The following is a 13,517-nucleotide window of genomic DNA, read 5'->3' on the forward strand; positions in this document are numbered from 1 at the left end:
AAAATATGAAGGTAAGAAATAAAAACCCTATGCCCTGTCCAAAATTTTGCAAATAAAAAATGAAAATAGCTTTTGGAAGGCAGGCTAAATGCTTGAGTCTCATCAGACTAACCTAGCACAGCCCTAAATGAGGTGAAAAGAGCTAGATCTGCATATATCTCCCAGTTTTCTGTCCCTCTGAATAGCTGGAACACAAGCCCTTTTAACACAGCTAAATAAAACCCAGCTTGGTTTACTCACCTTGTTTTTCTTATAATTAATTCACAAAGTTTATTTTTGCAAATTTTACTGACTTTTGTCTCTAGGTCTGCAGCAGACTGACAAACACAACGTCAAACTCTGGAATGTTTAAACTCTTCTAAGAACCTGATAGATCTTGAAGGGCCAGGAGGTATGTGGGACTTCAGAAAAGTTGAAAAAATTAGTGATAGTGACAATTATGCTATCAGGGCTTGAAAGATTCATAAATTCCAGTGTCTCACTAAGATCTAGGCTGAACTGTTTGCCTGCATGGGGTTAAAGAAAGCTTCCTTCAGAGGTTTTAAATACACTTTGGGTTCCTGCAGTGACTATAAACACAGAAAATACTCCTGTTGTGAACTGCATACTTTTAAAGTGTTACTCATGTAAAGAGATCCGAACTCCAGCACAGTACACATCAAAATGCCACAGAGAAAACTCTGAAAACATGCTAAAAACCATGGAAATTTTAAGCAGTCATGCTTTTCTGTGATTCTGTTTGCTGAAGTCAAAGTAATTAATAGGTCTTTAATCACTCAGAGCTTGGTAGGAAAAAAAATATATAAACAGAAAATACTTGGAAAATCTAAACTGCAGTTAAATATAACAACAGAAACAGAAAATTTTAAAAAATCATCAAGACATCCAAGTTATTAAAAGTGTCTAAGCATAATCATCCATGTTCCTTACATTGTCTAAAATATTAGTCAAGGCACATGGGTCTGCAAAATCACCAAATTAGTTATTGAGAGAAGAAAAGCCATTTTCCAGTTCTGTTCCAGAGTGAATTCAGCTTTGCCTGAGGTTGCTTGAGTTCAGGCTGACAGCTGCTAACACTTCTTTTAGTAATCCAAAACCACACTGGCTGGGCTCCTCATCTCCATTGGAACAGAATTCCTCCATCCTTCTTCACCACCCAGCCTTGGCCACATCCTATCCTCTCTGTGCATCCCCACAGTTTCCTCCTGCCTCCCTAAGGCCAGGAGAGCAGAGCAGATATTGTAAGGCAGAGCTGCAAGGGAGAGTGCAAGGGCTGAGTTCACCCTCAGCATATAGAAAAAGGTCTTGTTCACAGCTGCAGAGCCACTCAAAACAGCCCTGAGTCACTGCAGGGAAGCGGGTGCTTCCAACAGCACCTCTGATGTGAAAATCGGGATTCCAGCAAACTGTGACTCTGAACCAGTAACCTGTCTGGTTCTATTCTCATTGAAGTTCCAATGTGATGGTCAGTTCTGCTTCAAGGCAGGTAAAAACTTACAGTTTGGGTTTTCTGCTGCCTCCTGAATAGCACAAAAACTCTTCACCAGAACAGTGTAGGAATAGATACTTCTCACCTCCTGTACTTAATTCTGTGCAACAGAGCACCATCACATCCTTCCATGTCACTTACTACTGTCACACTCAGTTACTTTATCACTCCTATATTTTTAATATATAAATATGTATCACCACAAACATAGACACAGAGGAGAGGTGTGGATGCTCTAACTCCAGAAAGTTTGGCTGTTTATGCCCTCAAACACATGCTGTGCTACAAACTGGGGAAAAAAAACCTAACTGAGCAACTGAAATACATGAATAAATGCATCATTCTTGGCTGATAAGCCAAATCTTATGGGATTTCAGATACCAATTAGCTGAAAATCTGTGATGCCTTATTAAAAGACACAGTTCTCCCATTAGACAGGGCAAAAGTTCATCTGAATTGCAAGGATAAATCTGTGCTTTTCGAAAAGACTTCAGCATTTAATTCTATATTATAATTCTATATTTCACTCTCATTCTTGACTAACTCTGGTGACACTGCTGTACAATAGGATTTTAAATTCAATCAGTGCCAATCCCAAGGATGTTTATACCTTCACAGAGAATAGAACAGTTCAGTTGGAAGGGATCTATAACAATCATATAGTCAAAATACTTGAAATAAACATAAAGCCAGCTAGAAATCTTAGGAAGTTTTTCACCAACAAGTGGAGAATTATGTAAAGCTTCATGTTTTTACAGCCAGCTTTGTGTTAAAGAGAACATATAGAAAACCAACCTGAAATTCTCCTAAAAAGGTAACATTTGGCCCATGACTGTGTATCTCACTGAAATTCTGAGCTCTTTATTTACTCAGTACTTATGGCAGAGTTGCTTTTTCTAGGTGAGGAATACTGGAATGTCACCTCTGTTCATTTTTATGTCATTTTCCTCTGTTTCCATTTCTCCTTATGGGTCCAGCTGTGTTGGTATGACACAAATGGGAGAAGGCACAACATGGAGGTACAGCACCTTGAAGAAAGCTCTTGGGAACAGCACACCTGAGGGAAGCAGAATGCTGCAGTGATACCCTGCCACTTGTCTGGGGACTGTAATGCCTTAAGCACTGCAGAGGTCCAGAGAGGTCCTCGCATGGCATTTGCTGAATTGTAAAGGTTCTACACCTTAACTTCCCTCTTGTGCCTGAAGCACAAAAAGGCAGGAACCTGACATTTCCCAGGCCCAGGCACTCTGTAACCTAGTAGTGCTAGGAGTCACAATCTGAAACAAAATCTCTATATGCTCCCTCTGCAACACAGTCACCAGTGTGACCTGTCACCACTCTCGTAAGGGACCTGCTCTCCCTACTCAGAGCACATCTGTCAGCTACAAGTCACCTCTCACCAAACACTACAATTCACCCCTTTTCCAAGCTGGCCTGCTCTCCTACCTGCCATGGGTTTCATCTTTGTGCATGCGGTTAACAGACTACATGAAAGCACTGGGTTTGTTACATGCCGGTAGAGAAGAGAAGCAGAGGAGCAATTATAATGGAATGGGAGGAAGAGGAATTGTAAGAGGAAGGACTGATGCTGAGAGGCAGGAAAAGACTATAAGCCTGATCCAATTAATTAACATAATTAATGTCATTATTTTCCTCCTCTGATTTAAGGATTCAATACAGGAATCATGCTTACTCGTAGGAGTCTCAGATAAAAGTCTCCAGATACAGAAGGCAAGATGTTGCATGGCTGTAACTGTATTCCCATAGACATCCATCATTTTATGTTAACTATGAACCCTGTGGGTTCCTTCCTCTCCCTTTATTTCTGGAAGGAACTCACCTGCCTCTCCTCTCAGCAGCCGCTATCTGTTTCTTCTTTTACAAAAGGTTTGCAAAAAAGTTATTTTTGTTTCTTTTATTTCTGAGTAATTTGATCCAATACCAAGCTACAAACAGTACCAGTCACTGTCTGCACGTAGAGTAATGAGCATCAGCCTAAGGACAGCCACCTGCATGCACAAATCTAAGTACAAACTGGAATGTGGTATTATAAGATAACTGGGAAGTTTTAATACAGGATTTTCCAAGCCATTGGCAAGCCCAAAGAAATTTTTAAAAAATCAAAACAAACAAAAAACCTGTCACAGGTTAACCTAAAAATCTTCTGAATCAAAAGTTTTATAAAATTGCAAAGACCAACACATTTCAGGGAGTGCTGAACTAGAACAGTTCATGTCAAAACTAAACATGTGATATTAAATCATGTTTTATGCTTTTTAAATAAATATTTCAGATTTCTGAATGCAAGGCTTTTCTGAGGAAAAGTTTGAAATAAAAAAAATTAAAACAAGTAGATTTATTTGAATGTCTCAGTATGAAATAACTGGTGCACACACAAAACAAATAACCAAATGTAACAGCTCAAAGCCTAGACCACTTTATGAAGCACCTAGCATCACACATCAGCAGTCTTCACTAAAACTAATTCAAAGTGAAAATTTCTCTCCACTCTTGTCACAGACATCACAGATGCTCTTCTACACACCAGCACAGCCAGCATGACCTCCTTCACATATACAAGCAGGCTGAAGACACGGACCCTCCTGTGGATCTCTTTGGGGCACCAGGGAGTAGAAGAAGAACGCTTTTGAAACTTCACTGGAGTGAGGAATCCTTTTCTCTAATTTTAATCTTATGGACTAATTAGAAATTATGCAGCTATGTAGCATGGATAGGAAGATGGATTTATTCTAAGGCTGCTCATAAGACATTGACTTCAGCTCTAAAGTAACACTACATGTGGCTTACTATCTGATTTCTACCTCCTCCGACTTAGTCATCCCTCCTGATGCAGTTTAGAAATCACTGGTGTTTCTCTGCATGTGCTCCCTTACTGTGGGATTCCCATAAATTTATCATATCCTTTTCCATTGTATTTCAGAGTCCTCAACTTTGTAATATCTATGACTTAAAAAGAAATGTCTTATTTTCCTTTCAAGGCATCCACTCCATATTTTACTTTCAGTGACAGCCATAGTGCCTTGAATTGGATATTCAGACTAGGCGCAGTATATGGAGACATGCTGTTATTTGCACAATAAAGGACTGTGGATATAACTCCTAAGACAAATTTCAGGGATCATTCAATGTTCTTCTGGTTGGAACCATTTAAGAGAAATCACTACTGTACCTGTGTGCTATTTTAACTGAGCAGAGATAGGCACAAGAAGAAGAAAATAAGAGAGAAGTTCTTCAATGAAGAGACAAAAGAGAACACAGGATGCCATCCCCTCCACGCTTGGCATGCTCTCCTCCAACAACGGGATACACAAAACACCAAAGGTTTGTCTAAGTGAAATAGATGCACTGGTTTATTTTAAGTTGGCTTACAAAAAAATAAGGTACTCCTGTATCTTCCTGCACATGTGGACTGGCTAAACTTAAGCTATTTTATACTCCTTCTACAAAGCAGGCCAACTCAGTCCTGAGAGGTATATAAATGCAGGGAGAGAAACAAAATGTTTGGGGCTTCTGAAAACTGTTAGTTAGACAAATGCAATCACCTGGGAATGGGACGTTCATCATTGCCATCCTGATATACCATTCCACAAACAAAAGAAAAGCTGACTGTCTTACTCCTAAACCTGCCATCAACCTTCCTATGCTTCTCTGCCTCAGAAAGGATTCAACAAAACCCAAAACCATAACTATTCACTGGGCTGAAATTAAATGTAAGTTACCCTATTCTGTGATGGCTGCACTGCAAGTGTTGGAAGGGACTGTAAAGAAATCCTGACAAAGTGCCTCTACCAATATTTTCTCATGGACTGTGGTTATACTCAATAGCTACACTCTGAGCAATGACATGAACATGACCACACATTTGGAAAGGTGTTTGAGGTTTGCTCAGGATGTATGCTGTGCTGTAATTTTGCAGATAGTTGGCTCTCTACATTCAAAGGCAAGAGTATGACATCTAGCCAAGCACAGCCTGGTTTCTCACAAAACAGAAAAAGACTGACCCACCCACCCCTTACCAAGCTCAAGTAATCAAAAGAATATAATCCAATATGAAGGTTCAAAGTAATACTGATGCTTAAAATAAAAAGAAAATTCTCCCAGACATTCATCTGGTGGCTTTTTTCACCTTCTTCCTGAGACCTGAGGCTGGTGTGCAACCTCAGCCTCAAAAAGACTGTGAAGTTGCTTTGACACTGAACAATGTATACCTGTGGATTAAGTCTTTTCCTGTTTTTGTTACCTTTGATTTGGTGGTTCTTTTTCTGAGGGTTTTTTCCTGCTATTGTTCTCTACAACCTTCTGAATTTTCTCATAGTGTTTTAATTTTTGCACCAAGAGGACCTGCAACATCCTCCAGTGTTTCCATGTGCAAAAAATTATCAGTGGATGGGAACTCTGAAACCATCCTTCTATGATAGAGCTCATTAGAAATACATATGCCAGCCAGGAAAATAAAAGAGTGAGAAGAAGACCTGCAAATTCCTTCATCACTTTGATCTTGGACTTTCCAAATAAAGAAGGAAATGTAAAGCCAGTCCAAGAATATGCTCCAGTAAAAATTGTACAGCGGAAATACAAGTGGTTTTTAAAGCAATAGACTATAGATTCTGAGAGCTGACCACAATAGCCCCCATAGTGAGGGTAAGCAACCCCCATGTGAAGATTGTGACAGCAGCTACATAGCTAAATGCTCATGCATTGAAACCTCCTCCAGTGATTGAGATTATTTTTGGCAGAAGACTGGGCAGAGATTGTAAAATGTACGTTTATTTTCATTTAGCTCTTTACTTACTCTCTCTGAAACACATCTTTTTTAAAATCTCTTTCCTAATACAGACATGCTTCATGTCACAGACTTGGATATACAGCAAATATAATTATTATTCCTTTCATTAACATTACTTGCATTTTGAAAGCCACTCCACCAAAAACACTGGAAAGATACTTAGCAATACTTGATGAGACCACATGCCATGAAAGCTGAGGTAGGGACATACAGCTCTGCTTGCATGAGGTACACTTGTCCTGGGACCCTTCAACAGTAAAACAACCTCCTTCCTCCCAACAGAAATAAAAGGCCAGAAAAAGCCTGAACTCAAAAACTCTGTGCTATGCCTTGGCATACAATTGTAAATAGAAATAAATTATAAAACCTGCTTAGAAACTGATGTCCCAGTGTGTCTGCATATAAAAGTAAATATATACAAGTTCGTCATGTAGCCAGAGAGAGCAAGAGCACTTCTCTAGCAAGAGCTAGCTGCAGCACCCAACAACCTGTTTGCCTTTCCCCTTTTCCTGCCTGGAAGTTACATGATCTGTTACACTGAGAAATACAAAGTGTCTCCTGGTCCTGTCTAAGGGTCACGCTGTAGTCACTGTATCTACACTGGAGGTACTACTGTAACTGCAGCTCTCTGAGAAGTTCAGCGTGTCCTGATAGAGGCTTTTCTTTCCTAATATTCATAACAGATTTGCTTGCCACTGTGCACATCTAGTATATGTGTCCCACTCCTACCTTTTTCTCCCGTCACTGGTTGCATGCATGCTGCCACCTCCCAACTTCTCTCCTATTCCTGCAGCCTCCCTCCTAAAATCCCTCTTCTTCTCTCCTACTGTCACTTCCTTTCTTTTGCTGTGCTTCAGAACCAAAGCTGACAGTGACAAACAGAGCAGCACAAAGATTCCTTTCAAAACTTAGCCTGAGAACCACTTTCTCGGTGGGAGCTCTTAAGTCCACCTTTCATAGTCCCAGTACTTACTCCTCTCTTTATCCGTGCCCCTCATCTCTCCGCTTAGACAAAGCATCCTCTCCAAACTACACCTTTTCCTGTAAGCAACCTCCACTGCTCCTGGAGCATTACTCTTATCCCCCTGTCCAAAACAGCCCCAAAGGAAGCAATCCAGCAGCCAGAGAAGTAAAATGGTCCTAGGGTATAGCTGTTAGTTTCGTGCCAAACCCTTAAACAGCGGCTGCCTGCGTCCAGCCTCAGAGCCTCGACAGCAGCAGTTTTTCTAAAACTACAGATCGCCTATTCATTTCAGTGAACAAAATTTACTTACAATCAAGATTTATTTTCCTGCATGTCACCCACTTTACATATATTTCATGCTAGTACTTTCAATCCCCATTCCCCCTTTTTTTCCCTACTGCTCTGAAATAATGCTTTTCTGGTTTTAAAGGTAAAAGGGAAGGGGCAATGAAGTAAGTCTGAACCTCTGGGTAGAAGACGGACTTTGCAAAATAAGGAGATGAGAGGGAAGAAAAATAAGTTCCTTACCCACTGTGGTGACCCACAGCAGCAGCCGTGGTAGCCGGTTCATAGCTCTGCGGGATGCGGGCTGGTCCCAGCCGGGTGCGCGGCTGCGGAGGGGACGTGCCAAGCTCTTCCTGCGGGCTCCGCTGGAGCTCTGAGACCGGGCTCGAGCTCCTGCTGCCTTGGAGGAAAATTCCCACCTCCTGCTCGGGAAGGCTCGTACGGGTCCTAGAGCCACCCTCCCTTCCTTGCCTCCTCCTCCTCCCGTTTTGCATACCGCTCCTGCACGATCAGCAAATTCACAAGGCAGTTGCTTCAGACACGAACACATTCATCTATAAATTCTCAGGCATTAGTATTCACCAGGACAAGATGAATTCATCATCTAACTGGGTCGTTCCCCTCTCTCTGTCTTCCCTTGCAGCTGGCCCAAGGACACACACGAGACTCATGCACCCCCCGGACTAAGTAATGCTCGTATTTAAGATGATAGAGAGGGTTCCCACGGCCTGGAAGTGTGTTCACGGACTGCCCTGAAAGAGAAATTGGACCTATGTACACAACCTAGATTCCCACCTTTCTTCCCTTAGTGTCACTTACAACCACTTCGCTCCCGAGCAAGACAGCCTCTGTTGGAGACACAGCGAGGACCCGCAGCACAGCCAAGCACGGGCTCTCCCGCTGCGAGCTTGGGCATTCGCTCTTTAAACACTTCAAACTCCGTCTTCTTCAGGGACCGTCAGCATTTCAACTGCACTAGTTCACTCCACCTTCAACCTCTTTGCAGGTGTGTCTTCCCTTCATGAGAGGTTTATTCCAAAATGGATGTTCTTTTTATAATCAGAATGCATTCTTTATGACTAATTCTGCAGGTGGATACTTCTACTCTGAATGAGGGGTGCTTTAGTCCAAATTAGCATAATTTATTGTGGTTGTTGTGAATTTAACAGGTAGTACCTGAGTCTTGAGTAAAATAACATTCAAAATGAACTGGAGAGATTTGGAGCTGACCTGAATTAAAGCCCTTATATGTCTGGTGGGGCTGGCACTTTCAAGGCAGAAGCCTGCATTCCATGTTTCATTGTGGTTCATAGAATAGACTAAAAATTAAATTAATTTACTTCTCTGAGTCTTCCTACCAATATCTATGCAGCACTCAAGGGTAGATTTTATTTTTGTATCTTAATAATTTATCTGGATCTAGAAAATTGGTTTTTGTTCAGCAACATATTGCTACTTTCATCAGATTTAGAGAAGCATATTTTTAACACAACCTAGATGATTTGGAAGCAAACATCATTCTGAGGCTTTCCTCTATGGCCACATTAATTACAAAAGTATGGTGGCAAGAAAGACAGACATTATTAGTTGCCTACTAGTTAAATTTATATAAAATATCTCCTAAGCAAAGTGATAGACTAAGACCAGAAATTAAAAAAAAAAAAAAAAAAAAAAAAAAGAGAGAGAGAGAGAGAGCAAAGGCTGCCAGATTTTCATCTCTTCATAAATAAATATCTTGGCTGAAGCTCTGAGACTCTGGGGTTACAAAGCATGTAATTTTTTAGTCCCAATTGGTAAAAAGTAAGGGCATCTCAGGAAATTTCCATACTTACCTAAACCCTCCCATGAGTAGAAATATAAGCAATCTGTATCTTCAAGGAACTCATAGCAGCAGCAGACACTGTTTCTGTTAATACTGTTTTAAGGAAATTTGTATTTTCCATGGTTATGGAAGCAGTTTTCATTTAGTTGGGCAAAGACAGAAGAATTCTGAGGCTCATTACAGAAATGTGAGGCATTCTATAAAAAATAGATGCATGTGATGACTTTAAGCAGAGGGCAAAAGCAGAAGATAAGGTGACTCATCTCTGACCAGCTGCCTCATTAGACACTTTTAAGAGGTTGAGCCGTGGCTAAGCAAAGTAGACCTTGGTCTGCTGGAAGGTCCATAATTATTCCTCAACAAGATAACCCACATCTGTCAAGCAAAGGATTCACCCAGACCAGACAAAAACTGTTATTTTGGGGAATTAAAGATTTTAAAGATAAAGGACAGAACACAGGAAAACAGAAGTTTCACAATGAAAAGCACAGCAAGATATACTGTATGAAAACAATAGGAGTCAGAGCAATGCCCAGCATTTGGAAGTGGGGTAGGAATTAAAAGTGAGTGCCACTTACCAACAGTGTGCAAGTGATAAAAGAGCATGCATAGAAAAGGAAAAAGCCCAACAACAGCAACAAGAGAATGGCAGCAACACAACTAATGCAGAGGAAATCTCTGTAGAAGTAATTAGGAGCACTGGACAATGCTGCATCATCAGAGATGATCCAGACTGAGCTGGCAGTCTGGAAGGAACTGGTACAATTACAAGCTTTTCAATTGGGCACTTACGCACTACAGCACTGCCAGAGTCTGGACACCAACAACTGAAAAACCCACTGGTCTTAAACAATGATACCATCTTTGGCTCAGCAACACAGGAACAAACTACTGGAGCCCAGGAGGGGGAAGAAGATGTGCTTCTGCTATTCTTGCATTCATCTGAGGGCAATCTCTATTGCAAACACAACACAGAAATTTAACCTGTCTCAAAAACATTTGGAACAACGTTGCAAGACAAGTTCCAACCACACTACCAAGAAAATGCCTCAGAACTGAAGGGAAATGAGGCCCTTAGCTGCTAAGCAAGCAGAGCTTCAGCAATGAAGGTCTGGTCAGTGCCACAAAAAAGGAGTTTTCACTTACCTGTACACTCAGGGTACAAAAATTATAAACACTGGAAAATATTTCCCATATAAAAGAAAAATTGATTGGTGATTGTTCCAAAATGTATTTCTGCATGGGACACCAAGCAAGACAAATGTTCACATAGCTCCAACACCACCCTTGAAAGATACTGTTCCCTCTTGGCCTGCATGGTGCATAGAAAAATACAGGACATTCTTGATAGCATATCCAGTACAAAGGTCTGTATCATGATATGTGGTGGTGTTTGCAGGGTCCCCAGGATGAGGGAAGAGAGGAAAATCTTGATGCCATGTTTCAGAAGGCTGATTTATTATTTCATGATATATATTATATTAAAAGGAAGTTATATATTAGAACTATACTAAAGAAGGAGAAAGGAGACCTCAGAAGGCTAGCAAAGAATGATAATAAAATCTTGTGACTGACCAAAGTCCCGACACAGCTGGACCTGTGATTGGTCATCAAGTAAAAACAACCACATGACACCAATCAAAGAATCAAAGATGTACCTGACACATTTCACAGCAGCAGATAATTACTGTTTACATTTTGTTTCTGAGGCTTCTCAGGAGAAAAATCCCAGTGAAAGGATTTTTCAGCAAATATGTCTGTGGCAATGATAAATTAATCTGAGAAAAATATGAGAAAATCTCAGCCAGAGATTTCATAAATCTTGTATGAGAAACCAGCTGTAGGGCAAAAGCTAAAAAATATTCCTTATGATGGAAATAATATCCAGCAGAGCAAGGTGAATGGGGCGAGATGGTACAGACTGGGCACGCTGAGATGTAGGAGTACAGATTTGTTTGAAACAAACACAAAGTATGTAAAGAAATTTGTCCTCAGTCAGCCTGCCTTAGCATCCTGAGTACTGGTGCACAAAACTCTTTAAGAGACATAGGATTTGACTACTACAAAAACATCTGGAAACCTGAAGATCAAAGATGCCTCAGCTGCAGAGATTTTTCCTAAGCACAAGACTAATTTGTCCTTGTATTCTTCTACTGAGAATATTGATAACTTTTTTTAAGTTGCATAGTCAGAATTTGAGATCAGTCACTTATCCATAAATTAAACTTGGTATTGGTGTAAATGAATAAAGAAAAAATATTTGGCTGTACTCCGTAGCTATTAAAGATTCGTGTCTTCATGCATGGAAGAACTTTGTGAGCTGAAACTGATCATAAAACTCTTTACAGCCTAAGGGACCTGTAAATTCTCAGCCTAAACTTTCCCACAAGCAAAAAAGCTAAAAAAGTATTTTGGTTTCAAATATATGATTTCAATGTCCCATAAAAACTAAGCAAGACCTGATGATGGTTAGACACATGATCTCTGGAGTACTCCATAAAGGAACTATGAAGAAAATATATGCAGAAACAGATTTTATATCTGTGGCACACACAAGCTCTTAAAGAAAAAAAATCTGTCTGGGGTCAGACAAAATGTGAACTTTGATTGCTGCAGAGATAGCTGGGGGCACACTCCTACAAAAAGTGATTGGGGCCAGTGCCACAGATAACACCAGTTGCTCCAAGTGATGCATAATAGCTAAAAGTTAGGCTTTACCCCTTAAAACTATAATAGGTTAAAAAGGATTAAATTTAACTGTTGAGTGTGACCTTGTTTCAATGCAAATTAAATCCTCAGGCATCAGGCAAAAAAAAAGTTTTAAAAAGAACATGCACAGAAACATTTGTGGATTTAAAATCTAAAAATAGGACCAATGATATTTTACACCAGCCTCAGATGAACAGCAAATTTGAGGATATTATTGTTATGCTTGTTGCATAGGACAGAAAGAGAAGTAAAGATGTAGGTTGTGGAAGAAGGCAAAAATATCCTAATGCCTTAGGGCAAAGGCAGCATAAATTTTTCACTGCTGCAGGGAGAAAACAAACTTATTTGCATCCTTGACTGTCAAATTCATTCCTACATAGAAGAAAAAGTAAGTCATTTGTCCATGACAGTACTATCCTTGCTGCATTTTACAGTACCTGTGCTAGTAATGTCTGATAACAAGACACCTTTAATGAACATGAGATTTAGCAGTTTGCAGCGAAGTACGTACGAGGCATGTCTGTATAAGTCCCCATTATTTCCAGCACAACAGGTCAGTAGAAAGCAGTGTCAAAATAATAAAGCACCTACTAATGAAAGATGATAGAGGCCATACTCAGCCCTGTTAAATCAGAGCATGGCATCAGCAAAGCATGGCATGTCATTTGCTGACATTTCATTCAATGGAAAATTGAAAACAAGAGGGCCTGTGCTAATAGGAATTGATGTCAAGAGCCCCTGGGGACTTGTAGCTATCTAAGGAGACAGATGAGGAAAAACAGCAATCCAAAAGATGACTTGAAGTACCTGGAGCCCATGCCATTTGCCAAGACAGAAAACTTACACCTGTGTAAGCAAAACAGGCAAAAAACCAGAATGGTTGCCAAGACAGTTCAAAAGTCACAGGAGTGTATCACACAAGGAAGAGCGACCCTGTGAATCAGTTGCTGTGTAACATTCCCAGGAAATTGCATTTCTGAAGAACCTGCTACATACATTTAGAATTACTGATGCTATCTGGCAACATGTATGACCAGAAGTTCCTAAGCACCTATGGATGCAAAAGCATTCTTCTTTCAGTAGAACCTTAAGCCCATAGATACCTGAATGACTCACAATTTCTTACTGAGATCCTGAGTTTAAATCACAAGTCATCCTCCACAGCAATGGCTGAACCATCTGCTCTTGCAGCAACATCACAGAAGGCACTTAGTGTTTCCTAGTGCCTGATGTTGTCTAGTAAGAAACCAGGTATGAGGGATAGCTGGATCTCAGTAAAGTACTACAGACCAGCCACAGAGCAACTCTTCATTGATCTGGAAGAGTATTTAAAGAATGGCATGGGAATCAATATGCAACCTTTTCTTAAACCAAGAGACCACTTCACCTGATATTTTCACTATGTGCCTTAGGTTTTTTTAAGAAACTGTCAAGACATGCT

The 13,517-nt window shown here is 40.3% G+C and overlaps 1 protein-coding gene across 2 annotated transcripts in view; it reads right to left on the reverse strand.

Annotated features, from left to right (window-relative positions):
- The window catches only part of LTK (leukocyte receptor tyrosine kinase), a 137,446-nt gene that overhangs the window by 89,014 nt on the left and 34,915 nt on the right, over nt 1-13,517 (reverse strand). The window contains exon 1 of one of the 2 annotated variants that reach the window (XM_059849478.1): nt 7,789-9,101. The exons of the other annotated variant lie outside the window; for it this stretch is intronic. Coding sequence (XP_059705461.1) covers nt 7,789-8,095 — 307 coding nt within the window. The 5' untranslated portion in view covers nt 8,096-9,101. Of the gene's footprint in view, nt 1-7,788; nt 9,102-13,517 lie in introns of those variants that run through there. 2 annotated transcript variants of the gene reach the window in all.

This window comes from Haemorhous mexicanus, chromosome 6 (assembly GCF_027477595.1).
Source record: "Haemorhous mexicanus isolate bHaeMex1 chromosome 6, bHaeMex1.pri, whole genome shotgun sequence".
In the NCBI taxonomy this organism is placed as follows: Eukaryota; Metazoa; Chordata; class Aves; order Passeriformes; family Fringillidae; genus Haemorhous; species Haemorhous mexicanus.